We start from the raw sequence: 16772 nt of genomic DNA on the forward strand, positions 1-16772 counted from the left end.
TCTTTGGTCTCCGACTCGTCTGTGACGTCACGCCACTTGCCTGTGATCGCTACACCAAAAATTACGTTCAAATACTTAGCCGCGCTAAGGCTCTCGCGCCGTTTGTAGTTGTACAATGTAGTTTTAACTCGAGTTTTGTTTTTATGTCACCATAATGGAAGAAGGCTTCGTGAAAGGACAAAGTGACAATTTGCCTAAAATAGATATATTCGCAGTGATGGAGTTTTTTTCTTCAAATCCATCTTATATCAGTGCTGAAATAAAAGGAGTTAAACTTTTCAAGTAAGTATCTACTTTTGAGTTTGCTTCATCATGTTTCAATTTATAACGATGATTCATTTAAAAAACGTTTCATAAACAGTTTGTAGTTGAGTACTGGTTGTTGAAGTCTATCCATTATCAATGGCAAAACATATTTATGTGAGGAGTAAAAAGTAAAAAGAGAAAAAAGTAATTTATATGTATGTATATAGTAAGTTATTTCAGCCATCGTGTAACGAACAAAGCACGACACGAACGGCACAAGTGATTGTACACCAATGAATTCGTAAGCACTCTGCGAATACCAGTCGTCTAGTGTGTGACGTCACGCCACTTACACGTACTATGAAATTATTCTTCCAAGCGCAACTTCAAAGTCCCATAACTTTTTCATTTCTAGAGAGATTTCAATGGTTCTTCCACATTTTTGTTTCATTTTACTTAAATTTTTAGAATTAATTCTTAACAAAAAAATCAAAACTAGTCCATTACGAACTGATTGATGCTATAGCTTACCCCCTTCGAAGATCGATACCCCGCACACACTGTACAGGCACACTCTACCGGACGATCGAAACACTTTAGCCACAACGTGATTCCATTGTTTCAGGTACCGGAAACGGAAGGTGTATCGATTGATCGGTCACCTTTCCACGCTTTTTTTGCCGGTTTATGTATTCTTTTACCGGGAAATGTCATGAAAGATACGGATCGTTAAAATCAGAGCTTGGAAAAGGTCGGAATTGGAGCAGGGACGGACCGGGAGGGCGGCGAGGTGTTTTTTCGCTATTATTAACGCCCGACTTTCGATTTAATTGGTCCGTTTTCGCGCGACGTCCGTTCGCTAACCGCCTGGAAAATTAGTTAGATGGAAGGAAGTGGAAAACCGTGAAAGCTGATAAGGTAATCGGTCGGTGAGATAACGCAGAAAGGTGGATTTATTATACTAATTTTTGCTTGGTTGACAATTTGCATTAATTCCAAAAAGTTTAAAGAATGAAGAGTAACTATACCAAATATCAATTTGGCTAAACATTTTTGACAGGGTCATTCTTCAAAATTTCGAAAAATTCACAAGTGCAAACTACCCCTTAGACGGCCTGCAAATCAATGTGCTTCGGATATGTTATTCTCTACCTATTTAAGAGTAATAATACCAAATATCAACTTGGCTAAACATTTTTGACAGGGTCATTCTTAAAAATTTCGAAAAATTTAAAATTGCAAACTACCCGTTAGACGGCCTGCAAATAAATATCCTTGGGATATGTTATTCTCTACCTATTTAAGAGTAATAATACCGAATATCACCTTGGCTAAACAGTTTTGACAGGGTCATTCTTTAAAATTTCGAAAAATTCACAAGTGCAAACCACCCCTTTAGACGACCTGCAAATAAAAGTCCTTCGGATATGTTATTCTCTAGCTATTGAAGAGTAATAATACCAAATATCAGTTTGGCTAAACACTTCTGACAGGGACATTCTTGAAAATTTCGAAAAATTCACAAGTGTAAACTACCCCTTTGACGGCCTGGAAATAAATGTCCTTAAGATATGTTATTCTCTACCTTTTTAAGAGTAATAATACCAAATATCAATTTGGCTAAACATTTTTGACAGGGTCATTCTTTAAAATTTCGAAAAATTCACAAGTGCAAACTACCCCTTAGACGGCCTGCAAATCAATGTGCTTCGGATATGTTATTCTCTACCTATTTAAGAGTAATAATATCAAATATCAACTTAGCTAAACATTTTTGACAGGGTCATTCTTAAAAATTTCGAAAAATTTTAAAGTGCAAACTACCCGTTAGACGGCCTGCAAATAAATATCCTTGGGATATGTTATTCTCTACCTATTTAAGAGTAATAATACCGAATATCACCTTGGCTAAACAGTTTTGACAGGGTCATTCTTTAAAATTTCGAAAAATTCACAAGTGCAAACCACCCCTTTAGACGGCCTGCAAATAAAAGTCCTTCGGATATGTTATTCTCTAGCTATTGAAGAATAATAATACCAAATATCAATTTGGCTAAACATTTTTGACAGGGCCATTCTTTAAAATTTCGAAAAATTCACAAGTGCAAACTAACCCTTAGACGGCCTGCAAATCAATGTGCTTCGGATATGTTATTCGTTAGTTTTAAATTCTACCGACGCCACTGGCCGTTTGGCTGCTAGAATGAATTCGGCTGCTGAAAAGTGGCTGCCAAGTTCACGCCGGTTTTCAAATATCGGCAATGGACGATCAAGAACCAGGTAAACTCAGTGTTTCCATGCGAAATATTGAAATTGGATCGCCTATCATTACATATTACTTTCCAGCAATATCTAATAATAGAAGCATATCTTATAAATATGTATTAAACCCGAAGCGGTATATTCATTCAGTTTGATTTATCGATTAATATGTTATGTATCAAAACACGATAATTTTAAACGATAATAATCACAAACTTGATTCTAAACTTAATTGATGGTAGGTACTCCAACTTATTGTTATTGCCGATTCGAATCGTTAATGAAATGCAAAATCTATAAAGCATCAAATCAGAGCCAAAACTTCAAAAAATTTTATGTACTCACATCTTGTCCAATTTTTCTGTACTAAATCAGCCAAAGTAATGAGATTTTCTAATGATAATTGTAGAGAACTGGTTAGATTGAATTTCATGTCATTTCTGACAGGAAAAATCGATATTTTTTGGCATTTTTCGCATTCTATGGACTTTCAATCTGATCAAAGATTCTGAAGGAAAGATTATAATCAGTTATACAGGATGATTCTCGAAGACCTTGGTTATTTCAAAGAAAGTCTCAGTCTTTCTGCTTTTCGGACTTCTAATTTTACCGGAAATGATACCAACTTTCATTTTTTGAGTGTAACACCCAGTTTTTTTTTTTAAATTTAATCAGATAACTCATTGAATTCTACATCTATATATTTTTTCCATAAAAATTGACTGGAATCTGGAACGAATGTTCAAATTTTCTCAAATAGGGTCCATTCTAACCTAAATAATTTGGAGATTTTTGCCTGGAAATTTTCATAGAATAATAAACATATAGATATAGAGGAAGTATACGCAATTTTTACATGTCCCCCAACATGGTTAGATTACTTTGTCGGATTGTGATAGATTTTCAAATCCACAATTCTACTATATCATTATGAATGTATATTATATTGAATGAAATATATTTATTTGAGTGATTCCCGATTAAATATGCAAATTTGAATATTTGGAATCTGATATTTCTCCTAATTCTCGAATTTATAATGAGCTGAATATTTATTATTTTCTGTACCTACCTGCTGAAATCCAAGGTTTTGCAACATTTTCTCTCAATATATTTTGAGTTGATTATAAAGCGTTGATTCACTATGGGACATAAGAAGTGAGTTCTTTGTGGAGAAACTCGCGAATTGAGTGAAATATCGTATCACTAATATGTTTTCATGTCCGCGCGCTTCATGTTAAATTTGACAGTTTATGTTGGTAAAAACTTGCATACTAAAAATGACATACGCTCCCTCTATCTATGTTTATTACTCTGAGGAAATTTCTAATTTTCTAGCTTCTATCAGCTAATTAGAATTTACCGAATATCTCGGGAAATGAGCATTTTAGAGCAGTAGCGTCCATAACACTTATCCACTGTTTTTCGACGTACTTAGATTCTCCCTGACCAATGAAAAATGGATTGTCATTTGAGAAATGAGTTTTGACGTTTTTGTCTTGACTGACTTCGTCATTGAAATCAAAACATTTTGTTTGTTCAATTGAATATTCAATTCACGGAGGAAAAACATTGGTGGAATGTCTTTGATTTTCATACACAAAATCTCAGAGTTAATAACATTGGAATAAAACCCTATTTGAGAAATTTGAAGATTTTTTCAGATTTCAGCCAAATTTTATGGGAAAAATATGTAAATGTAGAATTCAATGAGTTATCTGATTAAAATGAAAAAAACTGAGAGTTACATTCAAAAAACGAAAGTTCGTTATTATTTTCAGTGAAAACTGGAAGAATTCATCTCTCCCAAACAAGCTCAACTATAAAATTTCAAGTGTTTATCTCGAGTGTATCTTTGAAATATTCTAACCAAAAGACTTCGTCAATCACCTTGTAGGTATAATTTTGTCCAATATTAATTAATGACAAATGAAAGTACTTCAATAAAATTTTGAGTTATAGCCAGTCTGTATAAAAACAAACTGGTCACCAATCCAGATGATGTTCCCGCCCAACGCTGCTTGGAATAACTACAAAATCTGAAATTTCGAAAAACCGAATTTATCAATGCATTTTATTCACAAACAAATGCATTTCTATCCGGACGCCCCTGTACAAAATTCCCGAAGCTATTTTCTCCCTCTGTCACCCCTTTTCCCGCAATCATAATAATTAACGTGAAATCTAAACTATCCCAAGGCACTCCCCAAATCCTGATTCAGTCAGAAAACAACCGATATTTTAGAGCGAGCGACACTCCTTTTGCCCAGTAATAACGGCTTTTTTATTGGTCGAGAATCGTGAGGCTTTTGCGTTTATCCATCAAGCATGTCCAATTTGACAGACGACTGTTATTCTTCAAATTGACCTTGCACGCTAAAGTTTTTCAGTTCTGCGTTTTCACGCCACTTTTTTTTTTCCCTGTTTCGTTAATGACCAACGAATTAACTTCATTCTTGAAGAAATTCAAGAAACCAACATGTGGATTCTGGTTATTATGTGTAATCGATGTTTTCCAAATGATAATAAATTTTGACCTTGATAGTGTATCGATTGATGTGGAATGGAAAAGTAGAAAAGTTCATGTGATAATAAAGTGTGTTTTTTTCGAGGTATATAACTTTAAGTTGGCATTACTGTTTAAGATGGCGACCGATTTAACAGCTGTCAAGTGATTTATTCTCAGTTTGGTTTGGCAATTCATCATGAATAGACTCACGCCTGAACAACGCTTGCAAATAGTGCAATTTTATTTCGAAAATAATGGTTCTGTGCGGAATACGTATCGCGCACTATACGTTAATTTTATTTTGTTTAGCGATGAAGCACACTTCTGGTTGAATGGCTACGTCAACAAACAAAACTGCTGCATTTGGAGTGAAGCTAATCCTCAAGTGTATGTTGAAACACCGTTACATCCAGAAAAACTGACTGTTTGGTGCGCTTTATGGGCTGGTGGAATCATTGGTCCGTACTTCTTCAAAAACGATGATAGCCAGAACGTTACAGTCAATGGTGATCGTATAGAGCCATGATTACTAACTTTTTCATTCCTGAATTGAACAACCATGATCTCCAGGAGCTTTGGTTCCAACAAGATGGCGCAACATGTCACACAGCTCGTGCCACAATCGATTTATTCAAAGACACGTTTGGTGACCGCCTAATTTCAGGTTTTGGACCTGTGAATTGGCCTCCAAGATCTTGTGATTTAACACCGCTAGCTACTTTGTGTGGGGCTATGTAAAGTCATTTGTCTATGCGGATAAGCCACAAACCCTTGACCATTTGGAAGACAACATTCGCCGTGTTATTGCCGATATACGGCCACAAATGTTGGAAAAAGTCATCGAAAACTGGACGTCCAGATTGGACTACATCCGAGCCAGTCGTGGCGGTCATATGCCAGAAATCAATGAAATTATATTTAAAATGTAATGCCACAAGATTATCTTGAGGATAAATGAAATTCATGTCAATCGAATAATCCATCGTGGTTTTATTGCAATTTAAAGTTCTATAGCTCTAAAAAAAGCACCCTTTATAAATGTGATGGAATTTGAAAATATCATTCAGCGCATCCACCATTCTTGTTGACATCCACGAAACAAAAACTGGTTATACATTAAATTCTTATCTTTGTTATCATTGTGCTTTGTTAAGTATGGATGAATATGATTTAGAACATGCATCTAGGTACCTACAATTCCTAAAAGTTACGCAGATTTTTCCTTGAACACTTCACAACAGGAGCAAAACAATTGAAAATTTCCGACACATTAGGGATAGCATTGACAATTAATTATGAATTAATTGGGAGTTGGAGTTCATTAGCATTCCATGTAATATGTAATGGACAGTTAGATTGAACAATGTTAGCATGCTTGATGAACCATAATGGAATGAAGAGTATAAATAGAAAAAAGCTAAATATTTAATTGAAAAAGTTTTCAGTTTCTCAGAATTCTATAGGTATCAAGGTCAATTCGTTGATACAAAGTAACTAAATCATGGCAGTCTCTGTGTAATTGTCATATTATTCATGAAAAACTCACCTAATGAATCATTCAGATAAATATATCCATGTCTACTTTTTCGGAAAAAATTCAACATAGCATTGGAACAGAGGAATATTTATGTTGCATTGGCAAAAATAAACAAACACAAGGCACTGTATTAATACGATGAACCGAAATAAAAAAACTCAAACAGACATACTCTATATGAACGTTTAGAGAATGAAACGTTGCCAAATCCTTGAAAAGCAAAATAACCCAAAATTCGAACAAAAAAACAATATCTAACGAAAAGTGAACAAGTGTTGCGGAAATAACCTAAAAATGTATATTGTCTGTCAACTTGACATTTCTTATCACAGAATATATGCTTCATTTTTATAATATAGGGATATGTGAAACGGACGTGAAGTAAGGAGCTTCAAATGCCTTCAAATCACTCATCATTCATTCATGCGCGTTTTTTATATAATAGAAAAGGGGTCCTGTACTTTTGTATTTATTTCATCACCCAACTACTGTCGGTTTTGTTGGTTACGGAAACATCGTTACGAACAAGTGAGTGATCTATTCAGGGAAAAGTGCTAAAAAACGTCGCTAAAGTAAATGATCACTTATGGCAGTTTTTCCAGTATTTAGAGTATTATGATTTCAAGGCACTATTTATCATTTTGTATTTGTAACGCTGGTTACTGCCCGCAAAGGAACTGAAATAATCCAAATTTTGGATATGCTTCCAAGTTTTCATTCTTTCTAGATAAAATTTTCAACTTACAACAAGAAATTATTATTGTAATAAATGATTAAGTACCTGAATATAAATCTGAAGAACACGTTTCTTGAAATGATAAAGATTCACGTAAATCGAAGCAGAAGCTCTACGTAAATCAGAAGCATTCAAATCAAATTTTTAGTAAATGAATAACTAATTTTCAGAAAATGGTAAATTATTAACGCCATCTATTAACATCTTCTTGAACTGTTCTTCTCCATTGCTAACATTATATAGAACGCTGTATTTTGTTTGTGCCGCCATCTATTTTGGGTTATTATATAAAGAATATATTCCTGAGTCTATAATGAACAATAATCTACTGTCTGATTCGTGATGAAATTCAATTCAATGGGAATAAAAAAATCCAGGAATATAATGACGCCAGGTCGAGAACTTTAGCGCTTTCGTTCAGTGCTCTAGGTGAATAATCTCAAAATGCATTTTTAATAATTAGTTGAATTGAAATCGAAAAACATTCTCCTCAAGAACAGATTCCAAAGCTTAGCCAGCTTAGGAACAAAAATAATTTCGAGTTTCTTTGAGTCATCTTTTTGAATGATCGAAGATCGAATTCATTTTTCATACCTACCCGGGAAACTTACCTAAGGATCCTAAGGAATATAAAAAATGGGGAAATTGTGAGTAATTAAACTGAAGGGTTTTTATTTTTCAAACATACTTTCATTAGTAAAGTATATGTGAACTAATATATTGTAATGAAAAAATGAAATATAAATTTCTTTTGGTATTTTTCAAGTAATTAATAAATTCTATTCTATATTTCGAAAATGATGGGTTTCAATTTTCAATTCTGGAAAAAGTACACCTCCTCGAGCGGGACTCGAACCCGCAACCTCCGTTCGGATCCAGATCCGGATTTTTCTAGAATTGAAAATTTGTATGCTCGCCAACAAGCTATTCATCTTATTCTTTCATATGTTGATAATCCACGAACGAAGTATCATCTGAAATGAGATACCGGATGAAGAAATTATTTAAGAATTTTCGAATCAGTGAGTTCATTTTGATATTGAAAAAAACCAGTGTACCTATCACAAGAGAAATCAATAGATGATTATTTCATTGTACAGGGTGGGCAAATTCCGATGTTTTAGCACTACAACTTTTAAACCACAGTAGATAGACAAAATCAGATATCCCATTCTCGGTGTCTTTTTCTGAGAAACTAACAAGGGTAGTATTCATTTTTGGCCACCTTCTCTTGTTTTCGAGTTATAAGCGAAAATTGGAAAAATGGCGATATCGAAAAACATTTATATCTCCGCTAATACTGATGATAGAGCTCTGAAATCAAAACATTATCCACGCACTTTTTTACGTAGAATCCAGTGGCGTGCTCGTCTTTTCAAAAGGGTCTTCAATTACGGAGCCATGACCCAAAGTTATGTTTTTTCAAATGGAAACACTAGGTTTCTGTGCCATTTTTTGAAAGCTTAATTTTTCCTGATTTCGAAAATATACAACATCGTATAGTTTGTATTAATATAAATAATAGAAAATGGTCAAAAACCATTTTTCATCCAAGAGTCACAATATTTCAATGGTTTCAACTGTTGATGAGCACAGAAAAATAGAGCTTCCTATATAAAAAGTGCCTGTGTAATGTTTTAATTCCATAGCTCTATCATTTTAGCGGAGATTAAAATTTTTTTCGATATCGTCATTTTTCAAATTTTCGCTTATAACTCGAAAGCAAAAGAAGGTGGCAAAAGATGAATACTACTCTAGTTAGTTTTTCAGCAAAAGAGAACGAGAATAGGGTATCAGATTTTATCTCCTCTGGCTTAAAACTTGTAGTGGTAAAACATGAAATTTGCCCACCCTGTACAAAATATAATAGAAAATAGCCAATATAATGATAACTTGTGGTAGGTTGAATATTACACTGATGAAAGTGTTGGAACGAAATGTAATATATCAATTACCAGTATTACATGTCAACGGAATGTGGTGAATATAATGTTCACTAAAAAATGAAAAAGTTCACACTTGCTTGACAAATTGGAGCATCGTAGTCAAATTTCAATTGAGCAGGGGTAACATTTGCGAATATAAATAGTCCCAAGCAATTGTAGAAGTCATTAAGTGCAATCCTTCAATTGTAAACACTCAGTTCGTTTAAAAAAACTCGAAAAATGAATGCAATGGTAAGAATCATATCAATATTATTAAACGTTAATTCATATTAATTTATAATTCATGACGTTTTGTTGGTATCAAAGTATGTATGTGCTGTATTTTTGAGAATTTCATTCGTTTCAATCCAAAAAGCACTGGAAATAAATAAATTATCATATCATATAACATCAAGGAAGAACCAAAATTGGACAAAAATTCATTTAGCAGTTGATGGTAACATTCAAATTCCGAATTAAAGATTGAAAATTTCTTCTTCTAAGTGGATTAATCGTTTTCGTATCAATTTTCTTATAATGCACATCCTGAATGGCTACAATTTTGATCCACTCAAAATGACAAACAACAATTCTAATAATTGTCATTGCACTTTACTTTCTCTCCTGTTACAGATTCTTGTAGGACTTCTTGCAGCCTTGACTACCTCCGCAAGTGCTGGTATACTTTCTGGTGGGTACTCTGGGTCCGGCATAGGTGGAGTATACAGCACAGGTGTCATTTCCAGCGGACCTGTCATTTCCTCAGCACCTGTAGCTACCAGCAGCATTACACAACAAAGAATAGGTACCTACATTTCGATATTTTGATTAATTTAATTCTGCAACACCTCCAAATATTATTATCAGAATAGACATTCAGCGGTTTTTCAAAATGCGAACAAAAACTTTAAATTGGAATTTACCAAAAAAATAATGAAAGGGGTGCAGAACCTTTTGCGGGATTGTTAAAAGTTGTTTACAATTATTTCACAAATTTTCACATGAATCATACCCTTAATACAATTACTCAATGAATTAACATGCACAGTGATATTCCCAATACAACAGAATCTTCTACTTTTTTGAAACAATTTTTTAAGGAAACGTAAGGGAAGATTTTTAACAGGAATTTCTTGGAATCAAACGTTCGCTTTATCGATATAAACTCGAAAACCCAATAAAATTCGGTTTTTCTTGAGTTTCTGGTATCTTGGGGTTTTTTAACAATCTATCTACATTGCGCAAAAAAATTAACGAACATTCTGAAAATCTCAATTTTAATGAAAGTTAACTCTACATTGACTTTATAACTTATTTTTTATGTTCTCTCCGAAAGGTTTTGAACGAAACAAGACACATTAAATGGAAGAAAAATTCAGGATTTCACCGATTCTTATGTGAAAGAAGAGAAATAAACAATTTTCAAAATACTGGAATGCTGATAAGTGATTTAATACTTGGTATTTCCACCCCTTGCGTTAATTACAGCTCGGCAACGACGGTTCATACTCAAAATGAGTGATCTTAAAATGTTCTGATCTAATCCTTCCCAGATTTCTCTGAGTTGGATTCCTAAGTCATTAAGAGTAGCTGGATGATTTTCTGAACTTCTCAGCCTTCTATTGAGGTTGTCCCAAACCTGCTCAATCGGATTGAGATCTGGACTTCTTGCTGGCCATTCCATTCGAGAGACTTCAACCTCTTCAAGGTACTCCTGAACGATGCGCGCACGATGGTTTCTGGCATTATCGTCCATAAAAATGAAATTTTCACCAATGTATGGGGCAAATGGCACTACAAGCTCTTCAAGAATGTTCCGTATATACCTATCAGCATTCATAGCTCCATTATCAACGACCACTAGGTCTGTGCGAGCAGTCAAAGATATTCCACCCCATACCATAATCGATCCTCTCCCGAAACCAGTAGTAATCAGGAAATTGCACTGAGCATATCTTTCATGTGGACGTCAGTATACAAGGGAACGTCGATCACAATGGTAGAGGCAGAATCTAGACTCAACTGTGAAGAGAACTCTTTCCCAATCAGCCTCTTCCCAATGGATATGCTCTCTCGCAAAATCCAAACGCGCCCTTCGATGGGCTGGGGTAAGAGCTGGGCCTCTTGCCGCGACACGAGGCCTTAAATCATATTCTCTGAGGCGATTTCCTATTGTCTGAGTGCTAATTTGCACCCCATGAGTTTGCTCAAGCTGATTTTGAAGAAGGCGAGCGGTTGCAAACCTACTTGATAATTTGCTTCGTATAACTGGATTATTAGATAAATTTATATTCTCAGAAAATTTCAGCGAAATCTAATGGATAGATTCTGAGGCATCGAAATTTTACAAAAGAAAAAATCTTTCAGTGTTACGTGAATTTTTGCATGAGCATTCGTTACACAGAGTTTTCCAACTGATTTCTAAATCTAAGATTGATCGGATGGGCTTTTTTTCCATTATTGAAAAAATGAAATTTCATATGAATATAACTTTCAAATCATTGAATAGATTTTGCTTCTTAATGAACTGAACCGAGATATTTGTAGCCTGAACCTATTCTAAATATTTCCGTATTTTGGTATTTCAGTCAACAGCGTGCCAATTGCCACAAGAATCATTGCTTCTCCAGGTCTGCAATCTTCATCCTCATACATCAGTAGTGGTCAAGGCGGCTATGGAAACATCGGTTACAGTTCTTCTAACGTTGGTTCTCTCAACGGTTATGGAGGATATGGCAGAAATGGATATTGAAGCCTTTTAAATATTTAGGGATTAATCGAAGCGCACCCAAACTTATATTCACACTTTTCTCCAAAAATTGTATATACAGGTGGAAAAATAAATGTAGATAATTTCTTGTTCAATACGAGTTTCACTTTCTATTACAGAAAAATTAATTTTTGAAAAATCTTAAATTTTCAACACCCAAAATATAGGGTTTTTCAATTAGAGGATACATTTTGAATAGCCCGCAATGTGGGCAGCTGTCATTTTTTTGACATTTGACAAAGATCTCATCAAAATGTTTGTAGATGATATAAGCTATCTATGAAGTCAAACAAATCGAGAAAACCTAATACAAAATGCACAAATAATTGAAAAAATTCGTCGACTGGTTTAATAAAAACCGTCTCTACCTAAACTTAGATAAAACAGTCTTCATATTATACTTCACACCTTTTTTTTTTTATTTTTATTTTTTTTTTTTATTAGTAGTAGTCGTTTGGGAAGCTGTTCCTTGTTTTTGAAATATTTTCTGAAATATAACACAAACAAAAATGATTAAGTCTACCATTTACTTAATTTTTGTATTACTTGCTGCCGTATGTGGTGAGCGTGAGGAGGAAAGTGGTCCAAAACTCTTAGTTTCCAAGCAAATTCTCAACAAGTACCTAGTAGAAACAAAGGATATAGAACTAAAATACTCAATATACAACATAGGAAATGCTGCTGCTGTAGCAGTTACACTAACTGATAATGCTTTCCATCCAGATGTATTTGATGTAGCTGGCGGTCATCTATTTGCAGAATTCTCTAGAATACCTCCGCAATCTAATGTATCCCATGTAGTTGTAGTAAGGCCTAAGAGCTATGGTTATTTCAATTTTACCAGTGCTGAAGTCAGATATAAGTCTTCAGAAGATGCTTCCACTGTTCAAATTTCCCACAGCAGTGAACCTGGAGAAGGTGGCATCATTGCTTTCAGGGATTATGACAATAATTTCTCTTCTCACTGCTGGGACTGGTTAGCTTTTGCTTTAATGACAACACCATCTTTGGTTATACCACTTGCATTATGGTACAGCAGCAAGAGTAAATACGAAAAATTGGCCAAAACGAACAAGAAGCAGCACTGACCTACTAGTTGTCAGATAGACAATATTTGCAATTCAATTATTTTGAATTTGTACATTTTTCCCGTTTTTCATTCAGTTTAAGTTATTTCTAATTGTAATTGTAATTTATAATTTATACCTAGAACTAAGAAAAGCACAGAGTCACTTTTGATAAGAAATGAAAGTAAAAATATAAAACAGATTCCCAAAGCGAAATTTTTAGGCTTATGGATCGGAAATAATTTAGGTTGGGAGAGTCAAATTGATTCGGTTTGCAAGAGTTTGTCATCCTCATGTTACGCCCTATACAGATTAAAAAGATTGACAAATTTGGGAATAGTGATGATAAACTATAATTCCCACATCTACTCAAAAATAAAATATGGCGTGATATTTTGGGGTTGCTCTTCGTTGTCTTTGAGAATTTTTCGATTGCAGAAAAGAGCTGTTAGGTTGATTGCCGGAGTACGAAGGTACACTTCTTGTAGGCAATTATTCATTGATCGAGCTTTTCTCACAGTACCGGCATACCGGGACGTATGGCAGCCCTAATCTAGTTTTTCCGAAAAAAATCGAAGAGACACGTTGCTAAGTACTTGATATTTAAAAAAAAATCATGAGTGCTGGTGGCAACAAAAATCCGAGTTGAAGACGAGGATTTTTGCACCTGCACAAATGCTTTTTGTTAAAAAAATATTACATTATTGTGTTTTTTTTAATTTTTTCACAGGAAAAATTAAATGCCTGAATGGTTTTTGAAAAGACTATTTCATGGGATTATAATAATTAGGTACTTGTTTTGAAAGATATTGTAATCATTCATGATAATAGCTGTCAAGTTTTGCCGCGGGTAAACTCGAAAAAACTGCTGACAGGTGCTGTCATATAGTCTCCCCATCTAGAAACCATTTTTAATTCCGTGATTGGTGAAAATTGAGAAGATGGAAATAATCGTCACATAATCGTCTCCATAATTGGTATGAAAAATCAAAGAAAAAAACATATTTTCTAAATAATTTTTGCACATATCATGCAATTAGAAATCTCAGTTCAAAAAATTACTTTATAAAAAATTATCGGCGAAATTATCAGGAACAAAACAAGATATTGTCTCAAAACTCGAAGATAAAGCGATAACAGCGGAACCCTCAAGCATGCGTCGGTCGACACGCACGAAGTAAACAAACCGACATAGGTAGGTACTTCCTTCTTCATAAACACTGAATTAATTACAAGGACTTAGTTACATTTTTAGGAATCCCTCAGGGTTGTTGCCAAAATAAGTTGATACCATTTATTTCCTGTTCTTTGGCGCCACTCCCAGAGTCTTCCTCAAACTATATGCAAATTTCATCATCCAAAATTCACGTTCATTTGTTTATTGGAAAGAATAAGATCAATTGTGAAGGAATCGATTAATATCATAATGATTTTATTTCGGGTTTTTGAAGTTGTTTTCATTGAAGAATAAATGTTCTAGATGTATATAAATAGTGTAGATTGAGTATTGGAGTCAATATCGAACTGTTCTTCGAATTAAACAAACCACAATGAAATTCCTCGTAAGTACATTTAATTCTCCATATTTTATAATTTCTCCGATATTTACTTGGGAATATATTTTTCAGGTCGCTCTTGCTGCCATTTCCATGGCTTCCCTCGCCAACGCTGGGGCAATCTTGGGTGGTGCTATTGCATCCGCACCCTTAGCAACATCTTCAGTTCTCTCCACCAGGCTGATAGCCAACAACGCTGGATTAATTGCTTCACCTCTTAGCGGCAACATCATCGGCAGTCCAGTTCTTTCCTCAGGTTTGATCCAAAGCCCAGTACTCTCCAGATCCATCGTTGGACAACAAATCATCGGTTCTCCATTGGTATCTTCTTCAGTATTGGGAAGTCCAATCCTCTCCAGAACTATCGCTGCTCCAGGGCTTGTAGGTTCTCCATTGCTTGGCTCAACTCTTGTTGGAAGCCCAGTTCTCTCCAGATCTATCTCTACTCACGCATTGGTCGGTTCTCCTTTGATTCGTTCTTCTGGAATCATTGGAGCTCCAGGACTCATTGGAGCTCAAGGACTCATCGGAGCTCCAGGACTTATTCAAGCTCCAGGTATCCTTGGAAACCAAGTTGTAAGCAGCTGGTAAATCCATTGACTGTGTTGTATATTATTTATTTATACTTTTTGATATTGTTTTGAAGAAACTTCTCTACCAGTGTATTGATGTCTGTTGATACAGAACAATATTTAATATTTGTAAATAACTCGAAATAAAAAGTAAAACCTATATAACTTGTTTCACGTTCCTATAAAAGTTTCCCCCTCTTGAAAAATAATTCAATTATAAAATCTCGATTTTTATTTGTGATTCTTCAAATGAAATATGAAACTGGTAAAATCATCGTTCTATTCATACTTTATCAGATTGATGTTAATGATCAAGATAAAAAGTATGGCTTCAGCAGTTTTGAACGAGATTTTAAAAATATAAAAACTAATTATTTTATTTTATTATAAAGTCTTAGGTAGATTATAACCATTGATTGTATTTCAACAGACTAATTATTTATTCATGAAGCGGTTACATATTCATTAATGCACTTATATTTTCTCTAATAACCACTATTTCAAGAGCACTTAGACATGTATCGATCATATAATTTTATAGCTATGTATTCATTAGAAGAACCAAATATTGTAATTTCCTTTGAATAAGGGAAATTTTTAAATTTAAAGTTCTCACTCATTCAATTTATGTATTACACCTAAATCTGGAAGTGAAAGTCTGATTGTTGAGTAAAAGTTCATGTTTGTTTTCTTGGATTTTTCCGATTAATAATATGAGAATAATAATCTCACGTATTCGTATATCTTTAAACAATTTGTGGGTTCACGGGCACAAATGACGCATGAATGAATGTGACTTCAAAATCTCCTGACTTCACATCAGTACTAACTGCTTAAGTACACGATTTTTTCGATGTTATGGTTATGATTACGCTATAGGCTATTGAAACGAAATTCAACAAGTAGCTTGAAATGATTATTCTAGACTGCATAAACATGCAGAGTCTCATCCCAATCGTATCTGTAACCACGAAATATTCTTATATTCTTCTTGGATTTTCTATGGTTCTGTTTATGCGATCAGCTTGAAATTTCGATTTAGATTTTGATGCGTATTTTCATTTGGTATTATTCTTGGCATTTCTATGATCCTGGTGACGAAATATTGAACGAAGCTTGAAATTGTTATTATACATGCAAAATTTCATTTTGATCGAATCCGTAGTATTAAAATTATCAGGAACACAAAATTTCAGGAACTCGATCAATACTTACGGAAACACTATACTCAATTTATGCACATCAATAAACGTATCCGTGGCATTCGAGATCGTACCTAACCTATCTTGAAAGTTTCAAAATCCTAGCTCCTAAGGTTCAGGAGTTATCATGATAACGACCGGACAGATGAACATGTTTTAATCTGACCACGAACTCGTCATCAGTGAGTCGAATCGTATATCGTTTGAGATCATTTCTTGCTAAAAAATCGTAAAATATAGATATTGTGACAAAACCATACTGAGATCGGTTCGGTGAACGAAAATTGAAGAGAGTACTGACATGTAGTCAAGAGCTTTTTAGCGCTCTTTGATTGATACGCCAATTGTTCATATTTTTATAATGTTCTGTGGTCTCCAATTTTAGTAATA

At 34.3% G+C, this 16772-nt stretch overlaps 4 protein-coding genes across 21 annotated transcripts in view; 3 read left to right on the top strand and 1 right to left on the bottom strand.

The window, feature by feature from the left end:
- The window catches only part of LOC123684671 (probable phospholipid-transporting ATPase IA), a 52855-nt gene extending 45998 nt beyond the window's left edge, over positions 1-6857 (bottom strand). For 12 of the 18 annotated variants that reach the window (XR_006748167.1, XR_006748166.1, XM_045624025.1 and 9 more), the window contains exon 1: positions 2854-2945. Coding sequence is in view for 12 of the 18 variants with exons in the window: in XM_045624025.1 (XP_045479981.1) it covers positions 2854-2941 (88 nt within the window). In the remaining 6 variants the exon portion in view is untranslated. Of the gene's footprint in view, positions 1-777; positions 1088-2853; positions 2946-6212; positions 6232-6563 lie in introns of those variants that run through there. The other 6 variants (XM_045624017.1, XM_045624013.1, XM_045624031.1 and 3 more) reach the window with 4 other exon arrangements.
- Positions 6858-9309: 2452 nt separating this feature from the next.
- LOC123684257 (shematrin-like protein 3) lies at positions 9310-12080 on the top strand. The gene is made up of 3 exons (XM_045623441.1): positions 9310-9467; positions 9849-10020; positions 11804-12080. The coding sequence occupies exons 1-3, from the start codon at positions 9456-9458 to the stop codon at positions 11965-11967; spliced, it is 348 nt and encodes a 115-aa protein (XP_045479397.1). The 5' UTR covers positions 9310-9455; the 3' UTR covers positions 11968-12080.
- A 336-nt stretch (positions 12081-12416) lies between these two features.
- LOC123684126 (translocon-associated protein subunit beta-like) lies at positions 12417-13135 on the top strand. Its single transcript, XM_045623265.1, has one exon. The coding sequence runs from the start codon at positions 12495-12497 to the stop codon at positions 13071-13073; it is 579 nt and encodes a 192-aa protein (XP_045479221.1). The 5' UTR covers positions 12417-12494; the 3' UTR covers positions 13074-13135.
- A 1339-nt stretch (positions 13136-14474) lies between these two features.
- On the top strand, positions 14475-15340 carry LOC123684220. The gene is made up of 2 exons (XM_045623395.1): positions 14475-14614; positions 14681-15340. The coding sequence occupies exons 1-2, from the start codon at positions 14603-14605 to the stop codon at positions 15197-15199; spliced, it is 531 nt and encodes a 176-aa protein (XP_045479351.1). The 5' UTR covers positions 14475-14602; the 3' UTR covers positions 15200-15340.
- Positions 15341-16772: the final 1432 nt, after the last annotated feature.

The sequence above is a fragment of the Harmonia axyridis genome, chromosome 7 (assembly GCF_914767665.1).
Source record: "Harmonia axyridis chromosome 7, icHarAxyr1.1, whole genome shotgun sequence".
NCBI lineage: Eukaryota > Metazoa > Arthropoda > Insecta > Coleoptera > Coccinellidae > Harmonia > Harmonia axyridis.

Coding starts and splice junctions, on each gene's coding strand:
- LOC123684257 (XM_045623441.1), top strand. Junction 10,021..11,803: donor CATTACACAACAAAGAATAG/GTACCTACATTT, acceptor TTGGTATTTCAG/TCAACAGCGTGCCAATTGCC.
- LOC123684126 (XM_045623265.1), top strand. CDS start 12,495: ATGATTAAGTCTACCATTTACTTAATTTTTGTATTACTTGCTGCCGTA.